The sequence below is a fragment of the Macrobrachium rosenbergii genome, chromosome 21 (assembly GCF_040412425.1).
Source record: "Macrobrachium rosenbergii isolate ZJJX-2024 chromosome 21, ASM4041242v1, whole genome shotgun sequence".
Taxonomy (NCBI): Eukaryota; Metazoa; Arthropoda; class Malacostraca; order Decapoda; family Palaemonidae; genus Macrobrachium; species Macrobrachium rosenbergii.
In genome coordinates, this window is record NC_089761.1 from 60,795,278 (window position 1) to 60,815,429 (window position 20,152).

The following is a 20,152-nucleotide window of genomic DNA, read 5'->3' on the forward strand; positions in this document are numbered from 1 at the left end:
AGGTAAAATTTATGGTAATAATATATCTGTACACTATAGACCTAATGCATGCACAAATATTGAAAACATTTATACAGTAGCAATTATTGGACATTATACTTTTAAACACTTACAATGATCAACATATTAATCTTATAAAAGGATACGACAATGATGATCCATTTTAAGAACACAGCGGTTGCACACAGAACAATGATGTGTTCGTGGAGGTTTAGGAGCTATGCATTTCTTGCATACACTAACTGCTTCACTTATAAGAATACCCTGCAAAATAAACATAATTTTCTTTTACTGACAATGCTAATTTTAAACTATCAGTAAAACTTTACTGATCTGGATTTGTTATGATCCAAAGACACTTTGCTATTATTATTATTATTATTATTATTATTATTATTATTATTAATTATCCCTTTGATGACTGCCTCTCTTGAAAGTACTTTTCATAAACTTAAAGGAACAAACATTAATAAACATAATAAACTTGTACTAATGAAAAAATAATTGAAAGGATATGAAGTTTTCATAGTAAAACTAATATTGTAATACTTACCTGAACACCTGAATTAGCCCTGGTTACCTACCAGCCCGAACTATATCCCCAACTCATTACCCACTAAGTGGGTAATTAACTGTCAGCGTTACCAACGCTTACAGGAAAATCTTGTCAAATGAGTTACCTAGCGTACCGTTGGCAACGCTGCTGCAAGTCCCGGCTGTGTATGGCCGAGGTCCCCAATTGCGTTATTCATTAATCAGATTGAAGTGGGGAGGAGGGTGGGAATCATTCAGGTGTTCAGGTAAGTATTACAATATTAGTTTTATTATGAAAACTTCATATTGCAATACACTCCCTGAACACCTGAATTAGCCCGATTAACAAAATTTAGTGGAGGTGGGTTCAATTAAGTCAGACCGACCTACCAACAAGTAAAGCAGGTAACTCATTATCGTCTACTATGCATAAAAAAAAACAAACCTCACCTGGTTGTCTACTCGGCAGGTGGGGATGCCTGAAAGGAGAGAGTACCCTTAACGTCAGTCTCGAGTCACGGTACTGTCTGGGTCGAGCTCCTTCCCATGTGGTATTCAAAGAAAACCTCCCACGGAAGAAGGGAAACTAACTCATGTGGCTAATCAAAGCCTCGCATGTAGCGGAGTCTGGCGAACCTCCCACGTGGCTATTGGTAGCCTCTCATGTATGGAGGGGAACGACAAGCCTCCCATGTGGCTATTGTAGCCTCTCATGTACGGAGGATAAGTTGAGTGTGCAGTCGGAGCTTCCGAATCATTGCCGTCCGTTGCCATCGATGCTGTGCCGAGAGGGTGAATAAATCGAGCTGAAAACCACCTGGATATACCTAACCTCATTTAATTGTAAAAACATCTTGTGTTCCGTAAATGAATTCCGATTCACTGACAGTTCTACTCACCTATCTTATGCTGTCTAACCTTGCCCCTACTCTCCCCACCCCCACCCTTAGTCTACCCTTTACTAAAGAATTGAATTGGCCGCCACAAAAGGACCCAGCGAGTAACCCTTTTCCGATGAGAATTGAATGTCCTTAAGGTAGAAAGAAGTGAAAACTGATACTGATTTCCAAGTAGCTGCTTCTAAGATTGCCGACACCGAGAAATTCTTGAGAAATGCCGACGATGTCGCCACCCCTCTAATACTATGAGCTCTTGGGCGCTCAGAGGAGTTTGATGGTTCCGAAAGAGTCGAAGAATTTGCCGACGCTTGTTGTATCACCTCTCTTAAGAAAAAACTAATAGCATTCTTCGAGATCGAGTGTGAAGGACGTCTGGGAGAAACGAATAGCGTTCTCGGGCGAGGCAACATCTTTTCTGTGCGTAATAAATAAGCCTTCAGTGCCCTGACTGGACATAATAGCATTTCTGAAGCGTCACCTCCTACGAAATCTTCTAAAGATGTTACTCTAAATGCTCTGGGTAAAGGATTCGATTCCAATTCCGATTTAGCTATGAATTCTGGCAAATATGACAGAAAAATATCTTTCCCTGAGAAAGATACAGTTCTTGAGACAGCCTGAATCTCTCCTACTCTTCTAGCTGTGGCCAGAGCAACTAGAAATAATACCTTTTTCGTTAACTGTCTTAATGACAGTGCTTCTAATGGCTTGTATTCTGATGACCTAAGGAGAGTCAATACCGCCGCTAAATCCCACAATGGCGCCCGAAGAGGAAGAACTGGACGTTCTATCTTAAAAGACCTTAAGAGATCGTGAAGTATTCTACTGGTCGCCAATTCCGGAAGATGGAAACGGAAAGTACTACTAAGCATTGATCTGTAACCGGCGATCGTAGAGTACGATAATTTCTTTTCTTTCCTCAGAAAAAGTAGAAAATCCGCTATTTTCGCTACCGTTGGAAGTGAAATACGATGACCTTGGTTCCGGCACCAACTGTGATAAACCGCCCACTTGGCCTGATATAGTTTTCTGGATGATCTTCTCAGACAGAAAGACAGTTGGCGAGCCACTGCCTTAGAGAGTCCGGCATGACGTGCTGCTCGCTGGATAGTCTCCACGCAGCTAGCTTCAGCACGCGGAGGTTACGGTGGAAGTGCGGCTGTCTGAGAAGATCTTTCCTCTCTGGAAGGAAAACCGGAACATCTATCAGTAAATCGAGAAGGTCCAGGAACCAAGGTCTTTGAGGCCAGAAAGGGCAAATTAACGTCATCTCGGCGTTGTAGGAGTTCCTGAGTTTCATCAACACTTGTTGAATCATTCCGAATGGAGGGAATGCATATGTTTGCATGTCGTTCCAAGAGTGCAACATGGCATCCGTCCCGAACGACATGGGATCTTCTATTGGGGAGAAGTATACTGGGAGGCGAAAGTTTAGTCTTGTAGCGAATAGGTCTATGGTTGCTAGCCATTTCTTCAATAGAAGTTGAACTTCCTCCTGCACTAGCGTCCATTCCCCCCCTAGAACCTCTTGCGATCGGCTTAGGGCGTCCGCCAAAACGTTGAGTTTTCCCGACACGAATTGAGGAACGAGAGTAGTCCTGTGGCACTCGCACCAGCGGAGAATTCTCTGGGCGACTTGATTCAAAATTTGCAATTTTGTCCCCCCCTCTTTCTTGAGGTATGACACAGCAGTTATGTTGTTGCAAAAGAGCGCTACCGTCCTGTTGCTTATCTGATCTGCGAAGCAACCTAGAGCCTCTTCTACTGCTCGTAGTTCCCTGTGGTTGATGGACTCCCTCCGATCCAGATTCGTCCAAAGGCCTCTGGCCTGACATTCCTCCAGGGTTGCTACCCAACCTGATCCGAGGCATCTGTGTACAGATGGAAATCTGGAATGGGGAGTCAATCTTCGCCGATGGTCAGATGATATTCTTCTGACCACCACCGAAGATCCTTCAGGCAAGAATCGTCCCAGACTATGAACGCGTTCTCTTCCCGAAAGTCCCAGTGATTCCTAAGACATGCCTGAAGAGAACGCATCCGGAGACGAGACCCTGGAATTAGGGGAGAGACGGAGGCCATCCTGCCCAGCAAGCTCTTCCATAGGCTCACAGGTTGCGCTCTGTTCGATCTGAATGTTTCTAGTTGGCTCAGAATTGCCAAAACTCGTTCCTCCGTTGGGAAAGCCGTCAAACGACGCGTCTGAATCGTTATTCCTAAATACGGTTTTGTCTGAGCTGGAATCAAAGAACTCTTTTCCAAGTTGATGCGTATTCCCAACTTTTGACACAAATTCAGTAAGAAGTCCCTCGCCTGCAAAACTTCCTCTACTGACGAAGCCTGAACTAACCAATCGTCGAGGTATCGCCTCATCCTGAAACCCCGACGATGCATTATCTCTGAAATAGGAGACATCACCCTCGTAAAGACTTGAGGTCTGTGGTCAGACCGAAGCAGAGGACTCTGAACTGAAATGTTCCAGTTGGACCGGAGAATCGAAGGAACTTCCGAGATTCCAGGATGGACTGGAACCTGGAGATAAGCGCCCTTGAGGTCCACTGAAATCATCCAGTCGTCTCTCCGGACCGACCGCAGCACCGACTGAGAAGTTTCCATATGAAACTTCGGGGAGATGATGAACCGGCTGAGACTCGAGAGATCTATGATGGGTCTCAGAGATCCTCCCGACTTTGGAGCCACAAAAATCCGACTGTAAAAGCCTGGGGAAGAAGGAGCGGGTTCTAATGCTCCCTTCTCCAAGAGGGCTCGGACTTCTGCTGCTAAAGCTATTCCCCTGATGGAGATAGGGGAATAACTGGGAAGATGAACCGGTGAGCTGGATAGCGGAGGAAGAGAACGAAAAGGGACTCTGTACCCCCTCCTTAACACCTCCACTACCCAACTCTCTGCGCCACACTCCTTCCAGGTCTCCCAGAATGGAGCTAGGCAACCTCCTACCGGTGCAGACGAGGGAAGTGTCTCCTATTTCCGAAAACCCTTCTTAAGGACAGAAGGTTTCGGATCTGAAGTAGAAGCTGAAGTCTTGGATGAGAAGCGGACTTTCTTAGGGGACCTGGTTGGTGATTTGGAACGCTTCCGCTTGGCTGACATAACGCTTGGCTGGTGATGTCATCCTGGAACCTCTCCGTGATCTAGCGGACTGTGCTGCCACCCGAATCATGGCTTGCTGTGACTCGACAGCTGAAGAAGAGGAAACGAAATTTACCATCGACGCTACATCTTCCTCCCTGAAAAGACTGTTGCTGAGCGCCAAAGGAGCTCTCAACAGAGCCCTCTTGTGAATATCTGGATAATGCGGAGGTAGATGGTTCAGAAAGAAATCCCTTCTTTTCTTACCGAAGAAGGTTGTACAACCGGCCGAAATGTTTGCCTGATAGGCCAGTCCCATTGACACCGAAGTGATGAGGTTGTCAAACAAAGCTGGGTCCGAGGGAGAATAACCGTCCTGTTTAAGGAACACCATTAAACCAGATAACATCCACATCGAATGAGATAGAGCCTCCGACTGAGTACGAAAAGTGTCTTCCAAAATACCCGCTTCTCTTGCCGTGACAGAAACCAAACGATTCGAAGAAGGGACCCTAGATAGAAGAGCTTCCACTGATTCATTAAGGGGGACCCTAACACCCGCAGACGGGTTACCCGCAACCTTGTAAAAACCCTTACGAGAAGGAAGCAAGGTGGAATCCTGTCTACCCGACCCAATTAATGCCGCTAACCTACCGTCCGCCTCCCTCAATACCTGCTCGACACGGCCAAACCAAACTAGATTCTTTGGTGCATGAGCCACCACTGGTTTCGTGACAGACAGTGACTCAAATATCGCCTGATTAGGTTGAAAAGGTTCTTCCGGAGCCTTGGACTGTGGATAAAGAGCATGAATGAAGTCCACCATCCGCTTGTACTCGTTCTCGTTCGCTGAAGGAGAACAGGCTTCCGGTACCAGATCCTCTTCCTCGCAAGAGAAATCCTTATCAGAAAGATCCGACCGAGTCGAGACAGGAACAGAGACAGGCTGACCCCTAGAAAACGCTGGATCAGTTAACCCGGAACATGAAATACCTGAGTGCGCAAGACGAACACCTGAGGGATCAGTCGCAATCATGTTGTGGGCAGCTGAGAAGGGTTGCGCAAAACCCGCACTCTCCAACAACGGTGGAGCTACGTTTGAGCCAGACACACCTGGGCGAACCACGCCCACCTCAGAAAACGGAGAAGCTGCAACACTCACCAACCCCGAACTAGGCTGAATAACAGAAGCATGCGGATGAGGAACCGCAGCAGCAGACACTCCGCTATTTGCGGAAGCAGAACAAGGTGGGAAAAAACCCTGCTGACCCGCAACCAAACCCGAACCTACAAAAACCGTCCTAACCGGAGGAACAGGGAAACCTGTTGGAAAGGTAGAGAAGGAAGGTACAGTAGGAGGGAAGAGAGAAGAAGCCACACTCAGGGTAACCACCGGAGACCCTGCCGATGACGTCACACATGTGGAGAACGTACCAGACGGGCTGGAACTCACAGGAGTTTCGCATGGGAAACTGCAAGGTACCGAACCCGAAGCGATTGTGGATGATAGGTTGCCAGTAAACCTAGCTACCGGAGTGATTGTTGAGACTACCGGAGCCGAAACACTGAACACGGGAAGAGTCGCACTGCCAGATGCCGCAGCAACTATCTCCGGAGGATGAGAAGTCATATGATTTGTGGAAGATTGTCCCGAAGGCAAGTCCGTTAATGGTACAGAGCTCGGATGAGCGAGAGAAGAAACCGAAAGTCTCCCCGAAGAATGACCTGCAACGGAAGGTTGAGAAAAAGCCATAGAAGATTTTGAAACCATAGGGGAAGAGATGTCTGTAGATACAGAAGAGGCCATAGATTTTAAGGAAAGAAAATAGACTGAATCTGTTCCCCCCTGATAATCCTGTAAAGCATCATTTGTGAATTCCGGTAGATTTTTCAAAACATGCTCAAAAATGTTGGAAAAACCAATATTAAAACAATTTCTAACCAAAGATCTGTAGCCTTTAGAGAGTCCCAACAGATCAGCATTATACTCTGCAATGTTCAGCAACTGATCTACTGAATTAGACTCTGAAAGGGACGAAGGTTTGTCCCCAGGGGGAAACAGAAACTTTGAAGAAGAGGAAGGGATACTTTCCAACCTATCCAAACCAGAAGAGCTAGGAACCAAAATTGAATCATCCTCTACCGATTTCGCAACCTTTTGTTGCAGAGAGCCTACTGCGGGAAAAAGAACCGCTGTTGGATCCAACAAGGGAGCCACAACCTTAATGACACCTGACTCCAACTGCACCTTCAACCTATCTTCCTGATTCTCTACTACCGTCCTATCCCTGACTGTCTGCGTCAATCCTAAATTTGATATTACCTTAGGACTTACGTTACCAGGGTGAAAGGGGAAATCTGTTGCTGACACTGCCTGCTCCGCGCCGGGGGGGCCGGTAGATCCTACCTTTCAGGTTTGCGGTTCTCCATGACCCCCGGCACCCATTAGGGCTGGTTCTGGAACAGGCAGGGGAGCTGAAAAAGAGCGATTGGGTTCTGTGTCCCTATTACCTTTATCCTGATCTTTTATCTCTGTTAGTTTTGACATGAAACTGGAAAACAAACTAGACATGCTGGCTGACAATTTGTCTTCTAATTTCCTAAATAATTCTGACTCTAAAGCCTCTTTGTCAAAACCCTGAGTCTCTACCGCTGAATTCTTACGTTTACTCTTAGAAGCTAATGATTTCCTATACTTGAGATAATCCTCCATCTGTGCTGTCGACCAAGACCTACACTTGTCACATCGCAATGTGACGCTACATTGTACCTTCCTGCAATTTATGCAAAACGAATGTCTGTCGTTTTTAAGGGTACTCATCCTTTTCTTGCAGGTGGTGCACGAACGATGGGCTGCAGTTTCTCCAGCGGTAGCGATCTCCGTCGTCACGGCAGAAGCAGATGTGGAAGCCGAGGTGTTGTCCAAGGGTGGTGTCTTATCCATTTTATCCATTTCAAAAATCCAAAACCAGGCCAAGTCAAAACGGGAGAGAAGGTCCAAAAATCCAGAGAAAAGAACAATCTAGGAGAGAAAGGGGCGATCAAAACCAGTCCAAGTCGTTATCCAATCCAAAAAACGAAAATATGGGGGTCGGGCTTATAACCAAAAATTCACCTGATGTAGGACAAGTCCTAGCAGCACGGCGAACAAAAAGCAATTGGGGACCTCAGCCATACACAGCCGGGACTTGCAGCAGCGTTGCCAACGGTACACTAGGTAACTCATTTGACAAGAATTTCCTGTAAGCGTTGGTAACGCTGACAGTTAATTACCCACTTAGTGGGTAATGAGTTGGGGATATAGTTCGGGCTGGTAGGTAACCAGGGCTAATTCAGGTGTTCAGGGAGTGTATTGCAATATATTTATTAATAAGAACAATGAATTCAAAGTCAAGTAAAGCAGCAGACAGATGGCTACAATTCATTATTTGAGGCGAGGGCAAAAGCTGTGTAAGACAAAACTGAAGGAAGTCAAGGAGTATTTATCTTTAAATATAAAAGAACTGAAACAATTTGGTGGGCATAGTTGGACAAATCCAATTTTCTCAGTTTATCATGTGCTTAGAGAGCTTTCAGTAAAAGGAAAAAAGTTATTTTACTTTGTAAAATATGAAACTTGGGAAATTATATAAAACTTAAAGAACTATTCTTAATTTATCTTGAGCTTAAAGAGCTTAAGATAAATTAAGAAGACAGTATTAGAACACTAATTTCCCCAATTCTGACCTCCACACTATTCACATTAAGTATTTAAATCTAGAGACATCCAATTCTTTCATCTTAGTCTGGCTATTATTCCCTTTGTCACCTCACAGGATAAAGGAGACTGCACAGAGGATCAATGAGTCTCAGTTGTCAGTACGCCTTTTTTCCAGAGCCATCACTACCTGACCAATTGGAAGGAGTAAGGAGGTTTTAAGAATCAAACAATTCTGTAACAAAAGACTAATCTCAGTCAAAAACCTTGTCTGGAGAAGAAAGAGGACATTGTGCCACACCTTCTCAAAACATTGTTGCCAAAAGGTTGGCACTCTGGAAGTCAGTGTCTTTCCTCCCAGCACTAACAACCTCCGGAACGTTTCCTTATAATCCTCGGATGAGAAACCAGTAACGATAAAGTTAGCAAGTGTTTTCAACCATAGGTCAAGTCAAGATGCTGCCTGGAAGGGAGCCATGGCAACTGATTCCATGAATAAAATGGCCTTATTATTGGAGTCTCTCCAGATGAGATCATTCGTCAGTCTGCAGACAGATGAATCCCACAGATGAGGAGTAGTCTGAATTCTGCAGCATGTAGAATCTCCTCTTGCATGTCAACAGCAGAGGGAGGCACTTATTCAATCTACTTGAAATAGGAAACCTTCCGATCCAGAGATCAAACCATTCACCTGGTCCAAGAAACCAAAAGCAAGGTATGACCAAGGCAAACTAAATGAAACTCTTTCTTCAAGAGTGCACCGTGGTAAGTTCAATAGATAAGACTGGGCTCAGATGGAGTGTCATGTCACCTACCCTTGGACCCTCTGGTCCCATCAGATCCCCAAGAACTTCAGAAGGATCCCTTCCCAAGAGAGAACGACACTCTAGCCTGCCCCAGTGATCACTCAAGGGAACGGGTGCATGATCAATTCCAACAGTACTGATTGAAGAGTCCAAACTGTTGTCATCCCTCTCAGAGGACTACCTATGATCAACCAAAGCCAAAGAGTAGAGGCTATAGGACACCCAGCCAGTGCTACCATGCATGTGCACATAGGAGGCTCTGGACAAACTGTGAACCAAGGGATGCACGATTATGCTGACGCCACTCCCCGTATCTCTGCAGAGGTACAGGGGTAAGAGTCTGGAGCAGTCACCCTATCCAAGAAACCACAGAAACACTTAGGATCCTCCATGTAAACCCTACTTATGGTAGACATCCCACCACAAGGATGATGACCACTACAGGAGGCTTTACAGCCTTTAGCGACTCAGCAGTGGCACACCAACAGCAGACAAAGTTACAGAATGCTTAGCCTAAGCTAAGCGGTCCAGGAAAGCTCAAAAGATGGGCTCGCTGGAGTACTGAGGGAGAACCACAACTTCTGCAAGTACTCCAAGAAGTCGTCATCTAAACCTTCCTCTGAAGCAGGGAAATACCCAAACTTAAGAGACCCAAGGGAGGGTAGCATAGGCAAAAAAAAAAAAAAAAAAAAAAAAAAAAAAAAAAATGCAAAACTTATGCCCAGTGAACATTCAATTCTGCACAATATTGTTTGACTATGATTCACAACGATTCTTCCTCCTCCTCTTCCTTCCTCCTTACTCCTTCCTCCTTTTTTCCTCCATGCAAGCAATTAGCTTGCCCAGGTAATTCCTTGGGTGCAGTTGCTCTCAGGTTCCAATTTCTTTTAGACTCGTATGGCCTGTGAGCAGCGCCCTTGCCTTTCAACTGAAAGACCTGGGTTCGATCCTGATTCACATCAGAAATTTACTTCTGTTCCAAACATGACTTGTGTGTTGATTATTTCTATCTTATTCACTCAGAAGGATAATTCGAATGAAATGCTGTCAACTGGGTCATTGCTGAGTCGGGAAGTTGGAGAAAACACGCTGGTATACAAGCAGTTAGCTTGCCCAGGTAATTCCTTACGTGCAGGTGTTCTCAGATTTCAACTTCTTTTAGACTTGTATGGCCTAGTGAGCAGTGTCCTTGCCTTTCAATTGAAAGACCTGGGTTCGATCCTGATGGGAGTCAGAAATTTATTTCTGTTCCACACGTGATTGAGTGTCGATTATTTCTATCTTATTCACTCAGAAGGGATAATTCGAATGAAATGCTGTCAATTGGGTCATTGCTGAGTCGGGAAGTTGGGGAAAACTCGCTGGTATGCAAGCAGTTAGCTTGCCCAGGTAATTCCTTGGGTGCAGTTGCTATCAGGTTCCAACTTCTTTTAGACTTGTATGGCCTAGTAGGCAGCACCCTTGCCTTTCAATTGAAAAACTGGGTTTGATCCTGATGTGAGTCAGAAATTTATATATATATTGAAAATATATATTGATATATATATATATATATATATATATATATATATATATATATATATTATATATATATATATATATATATATATATATATATATATATATATATATATATATATATATATATATATATATATATATATATATATTTAAAGCATGAAGGAAAAGTGTATTATGGTGAGTATAAGTTCTAAGGGAATACAAAATGGTTGGGAGGTCACACAACTGTCAACTGATTAACATCAAATTTTACCTATTGGTATTCCTCTTTATTTTGTCTTTCAAATCTTTCTGGAACTTATGTGTTTTATTACAGGGTCAAAAGAAAATAAAAATCTTGGCAAGGATGTATATACAGTATACAGTATATGGAGGGTATACGTCCTAAGGGAATAAAAATGGGTTGGGAGGTCACACAAATGCCAATGGATTAACATTGAAAATCTACCTATTGGTAATCCTATTTATTTTAGTTTTTCAGATCCTTCTGGAACATATGTTTTATTACAGGGTCAAAATAAAATAATCCTTGGCTTATATTCAGTTCTTCTGCCATGTCAACTGAATCATAACAGATTCAAACAAGTTCCTGAAAATTGTTTCATTACTTCGTAATATTACATGAAATCCTTCTATTTATATGATGCCCTGAATAATGCTGTACACACGTCAAATTATTTGTCTTTTCTTATAAATAAATACTACGTTTACAATTAAAAGGTTCCCTCGAGTTTGAACCAATATGCTATTTACATCCAAATCCTTGGGTATGATGGCTGAAATATCATCAACATAACAGTACCATGTTACAGGAAAATGGAAAATCTTGGGGATGTACAGGCATTCAAAAAATTCCATATATAAATTTGAAAGAACAGGTGAAAGTGGGTTTCCCACTGCTATACCAAATCTTTGTTTAAAATATTCCTCAATGAAAATAAAGTTTATGCAATTCATCTTTGAGGTATTCTGGTACCGAGTCAATGGGCAGTTTAATCTGTGTGTGTGTGTGTGTGTGTGTGTGTGTGTGTGTGTGTGTGTATATGTATGTGTGTGTGTGTGTGTGTGTGTGTATATGTATATATATATATATATATATATATATATATATATATATATATGTATATATATATATATATATATATATATATATATATATATATATATATATATATATATATATATATATATATATATATATATATATATATATATATATATATATATATATATACACACACAAATTAAAGAGGGAGAAACAGTCCTATACGGAAGACATGTGGGTCTTAAGGATACATGTATTTTTGAAGGAAGAAAACACTTATAATCTATTAAAGTGCTCCCTGTGTGACTTTGATTGAACTGGGATGACAATTCTCCCAAGGTTCCTAATTGTTTTCTACTGACCACCTGGAAAAAAAAGTCGAAAAGGAAAATACATCCGGGATTATGACCAAAGCAACCCTCCCACCTTTAAGACCTTAATGCATCTTCGGTTTCAGGACTTCTCTAAACAGCGCTCTCCAGGTAAAATGAACGAACTCTTTAGATTTCATCACGATACATTCAGTCTCTCACGCACCACTTTCATTTGGCTTGACTATACCTCCTATCAAAACCAGCGACAGAAGTGGGCATAATGGCAACAAGTGTTTGTACCTATTGGTCCCCTGGTGGGGATGGGGGAAGTAGATGGATATAGAACGCATATTCACAGTAAACCGAGGGTTCTCATTTTTCTTTTGCAATCTGTCAAACTCCTGCTGATGTGGAAGTAAAATCTATATAATGATAGGGTAAGGTTCATTTTAAAAATATGTTTTGGCCCTTCAAATCAAGAAAATGAGTGATACAAACTGCAACCTCTTACCTGAGGAGGTGTACCAGGATCTGTGTAGGCTGCCATAAAGAAGTGGAAGACAACATTTATCAACAACCAATGACCTAAAACTATGAGAAATGATGTAAGTAACTTTGACTTGTTCCAGTAGTAAGGTAATCCAACCCAGTAAACAATGAAGACAACCGTACTTGTCAAGACTATCACTCCACCAACCAATATCTGTAAAGAGCAAAGTCAAACTGTAAAAAAACCCTAAGTATTGGAGCTTGGTAGAATATGTTGTTTTCACACTACAAGCTTTTTATTCACGTGTCCTGTAGTTCACCTATAAAATCAAAATGTCTAAGAAAGGATTTTGCATAAAAAAGTTGCCATTGTGTAGCTATAGCTGGGATACATAATTAAGCCAGACTATTAACACTTGTTCATTCAGCTCTTATACAGGATATACTGTATTACAAAAATAGTATTGTACAGTACTATTATTACTCACAGGGCCCAAAGCTTTGGTGAAATGATCGACAACCCAGACCATAGGTTCCATGAATACTTCCAGCATATAGCTGCCATTCATAAACTCATTATAAAATGTTACTTGGAATGTGAGTACAACTAAGTCATATTTCCATCGAAGCCACTTTCTGAAAAATTGCAGAAATAATTTATTCAACGATGAACTTAAAGCTACTGCCCAAATAAGTAAAACCAATTCTCATACACTCACATGCAGACAGTTATATGAAATATGTAAAAATTGTACCATAAAAACATGTGAAATTATCAGTTTACAAGATATTGCACAATAAAGTACTTGAATGGCTACAAAATAAATCTATTTTAACAAATTACACATTTTGGAAACACACCATTCCTTTAAAAATGAAATTTTTTTTTAGAAAATCATAAAATTAATTTTCTAATACAAACCCACTAGATTCTGATGGAATTGTCTGAAGTGAGGATGATGCATCAGCTTGTCCTAAAGTGGAAGGACCCATAGAGAGTCTATCACGAATCCTAGAAAGTTTGTAATCTTTTCTCATGGTTTGTACTACCCAAGAGACCCAGAAGCTGTGGAGACAAGTCCCACTGGATATGTTGTGAACTTCATCTTCTATCTGGAAAAGAAGGGGGCTACCCAGCCCCTCTTTCCCTATTCTGACCAAACAGAGCATGCTGCCTCTAAGGAGTTGCTGGCTTATTAGGCATAAACTGGTAAGGTCTTCTGACTGGGGTCCCAGGAGTCCCACACTGCTGCTAAGTTTAAGAAAGTGAAGGAAAAGAATGTGACTTGTAAACAAAAGTCACTGAAAGGATGGTTAGCTGGAGTCTGGCTGGGCATTAAAGGTCTTAAGCTGCTACAACACCTCATTACCACTTGATATAGAAGTATCAAGCCTCTCTGTACTCTTCCTAATCAGTTCCTGAGGAAAGAAGCTGACTCATGATGTCTGCCATCCTTATGCTCTTAAAATATGAGGATGACAGGAGGTTGAGAAGATTCTAAGGTCTACATCTCTTTTCTTGAAGACTACTTCACTATGGTATTCACCATGATATGATTATTCTAAATCAAAACTCCCTCACTAGGCAATGAATCTTCTAGTCTTAGACAGGTCATTAGGGCTCTTACAGACATAGTCTATTAATCTACTAATGATACCCTAGACATGCTTCTGCTAGTTAGCAATAACCTGCCTCTCTCTCACTGCCCTGCAGAAGTAGAGCACCTGGCCCACTTATATCAAGTGATTATCTTAGCTTGACTTAGTACCTTCCTTTCCACCCATTCATTTGAATAATCCAGTGCAGTTCCCACTGAATCAGCTGCTGGGAGTTCAAAGTCTAAGAAGTGCCAATATGCCATCACATTCTTCTCCCATGGAAACAGAAAGGCACTGCAGTAGTTGCTTCTCAAAGTTAAAGACTTCAAAAATGACAAATTTAAAAGTAATTTGTATTTTTCCTAACTATATAAACCTGAGGTCTCCATTATAGGAGTTACCATCAGCATAACTGGAACCGGCCATTAAACTTTTGACAAGGTGGTATGGTAGTTAACTACTGAACGACCAGGTGGGAGTCCCGCCCGCCCCGTCGGCAGAGTGTCACTTCACTTTATGCCCAGGTCAACTTGTGTCAGCTTGAGGGGTGACACGAGGTGGGCATTAAACTATAAAGACCTCAGGTTAATATAGTTAGGAAAAATACAAATTATTTTTAAATTTGTCATTTGGTCCTACACGATATACAAACCTTTTGGTCTTTATTATAGGAAGACTTACTTCTTGGAGGGAGGATGCTGGGTAAGTCTTTGAACTGACTGGTAGTTCACCATGCTCAGGTATTCTTCTTGGTCGACAGATTGAGGAAGAGGACCTTGCTTCTGACAAAATGAACGAAGTATAGGAACTGTATGTTCAATTGTCAGACTTTTGGGTACTTTCTAAAATAGATGGGCATAAAGGCAACATCATTTGAGAAGAAAGGCTAAGTTGAATCTTTGTGTTGGAGACAATGATACGGCCATGTATGAGCAATGGGTTCACATTGTCTGTCCCTCACTGCCCTTGCTAGAGAGAGGGGAGGATCTGCTTCTATACATCTGAGCAATTATAGAAAGGATGCTCAGTTATATACACTCACCTGCATCGATGCCCATTCCAGCTGGTGACGCCTCGATAACCTACTCTCTGCCAGGAGGGGAGGGTAATGTTAAAGGAAGAGGGAGGGGGAGAGGACCAGTCACTCAACACACACTCTCTCATCTGCAACTGTACACCTTAGGCGAGATGCTACCTGTCCTCTTAAAGGAGCCGGGTAAACTACACAACTTGTTGAGCAGCCACCACAGGACCCAAGAAAAATGTGTCCAGGGACTTGTGGATCCTGAAGGTTGAAGGAGGTGAAAGTGGTCTGTCAGAACCTGAGGAACTGAGATTCTTCCTGAACGCAAGGGACGGACCAATGCCCCTAACTTTGTGAGCTCTCGCACGGAACGTACTGGAGTTCTCCTTGCCTGACACAGAGTACGCCCGTTTGATTGTCTCACGAAGCCAGAAAGATATAGTGTTCCTGGACATCTCTTTCTTGGTCGAGCCAGTGCTAACAAAGAGCTGTCAACACTCAGGCTGGAGATGTCTAGTCTTCTTCAGATAGCACCGCAGCACTCTAACAGGACTCAGTATAGTAACATCTCGTCTGGATCATTATCAACAAAGTCCTCTACGGAGGGCATTATAAAGGACTCGAATCTGGTGTCAGCGACCGACGGATTCTGAGTTTTCGCTATGAAATCAAGGATGAAATCGAGCGTAGCCAATCCCCATCCCCTCGAATGTTTTATGTCGAAGGAAAGTTTGTGTAGTTCGGCTACTCTCTTCACTGATACCAGGGCTAGCAGGAAAACGGTCTTGAGGGTCAGATCCTTGTCTAATGACTCTCGTAAGGGCTTGCACAGTGCACAAGTCAGGCTTCTATGTACAAGAATCACATTCCACATGGGGGACCTTTGTTCCCTGGGAGGGAAAGGCCTTTTGAAACTCTTCATCAGCAATGATATCTCCAGCGAGGAGGCGATATCCACAACCCTCAGGCAGGGGACTAAGCCCAGGGCTGTTAAGGCCCTATAGCCCTTAACAGCTGAAACAGAGAGGAGCTTCTCTCAGCGAAGGAAGACGAAGAAGTCTGCTACCTGCTGAACAGTGGCTCTGACTGGAGAGAGACCCCGTCCACGACATCAACCACAGAAGATGGCCCATTTCCCTTGGTAGACTGTGGCAGAGGACTTTCACAGATAGCCAAACATCTCTACTGCTGCATGGCGAGAAAAGCCTCTCACTCGCAGGAGATGCTGGATAGTCTCCAGCCCTGAAGTGCGAGCGACTCCACGGACTGGTGGAACCGTTCTATGTGTGGTTGATGCAGGAGGTTGTACCAGGAGGGAATCTTTCTGGGTGCCTCGACAAGAGGAGCTAGCAGGTCCAGATACCATGGGGCATGTGGCTATTTGGGAGCCACCAAGGTCATCCTGAGATTCTTGGTCATCATTGCCCTATCGATCACAGAACGGAACAGACAGAATGGTGGGAAGGGGTAAGCGTCCAGGTTGTCCCATGGGTGTCAGAAGGCGTACTTTGCTGCTGCCCATGGGTTGGGAACAATGGAGCAAAACACCTGGAGCTTCCAGGCATGCCAGGTGGCGAACAGGTTGATCGATGGGAGCCCCCAAAGGTCGAATAGCCTTTCCATGACGTCCATGTGGAGGGACAACTCTGTCCCTATCACTTATCCCTGGTGACTGAGCATGCCTGCCACTACATTCCTCTTGCCTGGAATGTATCTGGCTGACAGCTCCACCGAGTGGGCTACCGCTCACTCATGCACCTGCATTGTAAACTGGTGTAATGTAATGAAAAAGACACTACGCCTCCTTGTTTGTTGACATATGCCACTACTGTACTGTTGTCATTCATCAAAACCAACGAGTGTCCCATCACTAAATCCCAAAACTCTTGAAGGGCCAGGAAGGCCGCCTTGAGCCCTAGAATACTGATGTAAAGGTGCTTGTCCTCTCAGTTCCACACACCTGAGATCAGCAACTCCTCCAGGTGTGGGTCCCATCCCTCAAACGAAGTGTCTGAGAACAGGAACATCTCGGAAGGGGGAGTGTGTAGGAACACTCCTATTACGAGGTTCTGTCATCCAGCCACCAGGCTAAGTCCTGTCTCACCCTCCGCAAGAGAGGGATGGAAAAAGATGGGAGAGCCCATGCCGTCAACCAGAACTCCTTCATTCTCCATTGGACAGAACGAAGGTGAAGCTGCCCATGAGGGGCCAGCTTCTCCAAGGATGACAGGTGACTGAGAATGACCTGCCACTGCCGTGCTGGTTGTTCCTGCCGGGACAGGAATGTTTGCGCTGTTTCCCTGAACCTGCTGATACAAAAGTATGAAGGGTAGACTCTTACTGCTGCCATATCCATCAGCATGTCCAGGTACCTTATCCTCTGCTTGAGCACAAGATCATTCTTCTCGAGATTTACTACAAGCCCAAGGTGACGGCAAAACTCGAGAAGGAGATCCCTCTCTTGGAACAACTGTAGACGAGACTTCGCCAAGACTAGCCAATCGCCGAGTTACCTCAAGACATATCCCACGTGAATTGGCCCAAGTTGACACAAGGGTGAACACTCACGTGAACACCTGGGAAGTGGTCAAGAGCCAGAAACGAAGTACCCTGAATTGGAATGCCATCTTCCCGAGGACAATGCGAAGGTACTTACAAGAGGACTGATGAATGGGTATTTGAAAATATGCATCCTTTAGGTCAACTGTAAGCATGAAGTCGTTCTCCCTGGTGGAAGCGAGCATTGAATGGGTTGTTTCCATCTTGAACAGGGTCTGGCGAATAAACCGGTTCAAGGGGGAGAGATAGATAACTGGCCTTCACCCCTCTGATTCTTTCTTGACAGGAAAGAATCAGCTGTAAAAGCCTGGGGGCCAATCTGTCACGACTTCTACAGTAGGTTCCCTCAGCATCGCTGCATTCTCCTTTTTTGGGCCCCAGTAGACTTCAAGGCCAGAAGGACGATCAATGAACGTTGCTATGGTCCCTTCTCCGAGATCGTTGTGTTGACAAATCAAGGCAACGATCTCTGAAAAAGTCCTTTGCATCTCAAGAGAATCTGTCTCTCGAGGGAGGGGACCCTCGGGTCCTTCTGATCTGCAGCTCCCTCGATACTCTCCCTGCAGGTGGGAGAATCTCACCTGAATCCCAGGCTCCCTGCTCAACCACTTGAGTGTATGAATGGGCAGGTCCAAGAACCTTGCCCGCTTCGTAAGTCCTCATGGTAGGGCTATGACTGGATACTGAGTCCGAATCGCAGGCCCTTCTGTTCGACTCGTATTTTCTGAGTAGACCCCCCAGGAAGTCGAGGGGAAAGAAAGGGGGAGGTTCCGACAGGGGAGGCAGGCCAAAAGCAATCACCAACCTGGGGTGGTGATGGCTTCACGGGTCTAAGACAGCTCCTCCTGTCGTGCGAACAAGGAGACAGCAGAGGCTCACGCGAACATCCACGAAGGCTCTCGGGAGGCGGCCTGGGGAGAGCGGTTGCGCACTTTGGGTGTGAGCTTGCACCGTCCTCACGGCGGACTCCAATCATCTTTGAGGCTGAGGCCTCCTGGTGAGAAGACAATTGTAAGGGGGACCTCCTCGACACAACTCCCAGTGAGTGGACTCTCGAGTCAGCAACACCCTCACAGGACCCTGGATATGTACTCCGGCAACAGCAGAAGGGGGAGGGGAAGCACCTGCATGCTTGGACCCCGTCCTCTCTCGTGTGCCTGAACCAGACCGTGGAATTGAGTCCACATTACTGGTCGATGTGGGTGTGCCGCAGGCTAGAGCGGACAGGAACCTTATGTGATTTTACTTGTAACATAAGCAACACCAAAATTCATCGAGTTTTGCCCATCCATTAAATTAGAAGGTGGCATTGAACTTTAAAGTGTTTCGAGTCTCTTGGAAAATTGCATAGTACAGGAAGTCCCTGGTTGTCGGCAACCCTGTTTTACAGCACTTGTCTACCGAAGAAAATCAGCAATTTTCGGGGCTGAAAATCGCTGATTTCCGCTTACTGGCGCCAATAATCAGGTATTGGCACCAATACATACCTAACAGAGGTGCCAATCTCTGGTTATCAGCACTGATACCCAGTTATCGCCGCATGAGCCGAAAACAGCTGATTTTCGATTATCGGTGATTTTCACTTATTGTCACGCTGTCGGAACGGAACCCCCACTGATAACCAGGGACTGCCTGTACTACCCACGCTGAGGAATACCACGCTTGTGCCTTGGTAGTAAGAACTGAGTTCGGGGGTGTGCTCGAGATGTCTGCATGATGTAGTTGTTTTGTCAAGTTGTTTGTTGTGTTTCCTAGTGGGGAAAAAAATAAGAAGCATGACTCCCACTCCTAATCTGAGAGGTAGTGAGGGAGATGAAGCAACAAAAACGAGCCACTAGGGGTTAACAGTGTCCTTTTGTTCACGCCAGTAGCAAGGGCAATAACTGGCTGTTTCATTTATAACCACGCAAAATTATGCCATAACATACGTTGAAGATAATGAAAGTTTGTTTAATGGAGCTTGAAACAATTAAATGGGAAGCTGTTACAACCTGATACTGTAATGTAATTTTTTAACTATTAATCGCGTTTCCGCCTCGTCATTGTTATAAGAGTCATACCCTACTGTAGGCCCCTTGTGCTGGCCTAGTTAAATTTATCTATAAGAGAAAAGAGAGTTTTCTTTTCCCTCTCAGGCAACAAGTTCCAGGGTGAAATAACAAGTTCTGGGGTGAAATACGAGTTCTGAAAGTGATGTTCCCAATCACGTCTAAGGGTGAAATCAAGTCTAGTCCTTTATTTAAAAGAAAATCCAAGACTCGTAATATTTTGTCTGGGGAGAACCGCCAGTGCAGTAGGACTGCCGTACGACAAGAAAGCATCTCTCCAAGTACTGTATATTATACCCTGTATTCTCAAAGGTGTCAGTATGAGAGAATATTTTCTGTGGTCCAAATGGAATCTTGAGAATTGGTGGTTATAAGGGTACCTGGTGCTGTAGGCTAAGGCAAGCCAAATCTCATGTCTGTGTAGCTAGGTTAAGTTATTTTGGCGTTACCCTAACCTTGGCAAAACTTTATTTTTTTGTGCTACCTCACTAATTTCTCACTTGTACTGTATAGGTGTATTTTGTGTC

At 44.0% G+C, this 20,152-nt stretch overlaps 1 protein-coding gene across 1 annotated transcript in view; it reads right to left on the reverse strand.

Annotated features, from left to right (window-relative positions):
* LOC136850228 (palmitoyltransferase ZDHHC16) overlaps nucleotides 1–20,152 on the reverse strand; it is a 173,367-nt gene that overhangs the window by 142,692 nt on the left and 10,523 nt on the right. Inside the window, exons 2-4 of the mRNA XM_067123867.1 lie at nucleotides 12,884–13,031; nucleotides 12,418–12,609; nucleotides 147–264 (exon numbers count right to left, since the gene is read on the reverse strand). Of these exons, the coding sequence (XP_066979968.1) occupies nucleotides 147–264; nucleotides 12,418–12,609; nucleotides 12,884–13,031 (458 nt within the window). The remainder of the gene's footprint in view (nucleotides 1–146; nucleotides 265–12,417; nucleotides 12,610–12,883; nucleotides 13,032–20,152) is intronic.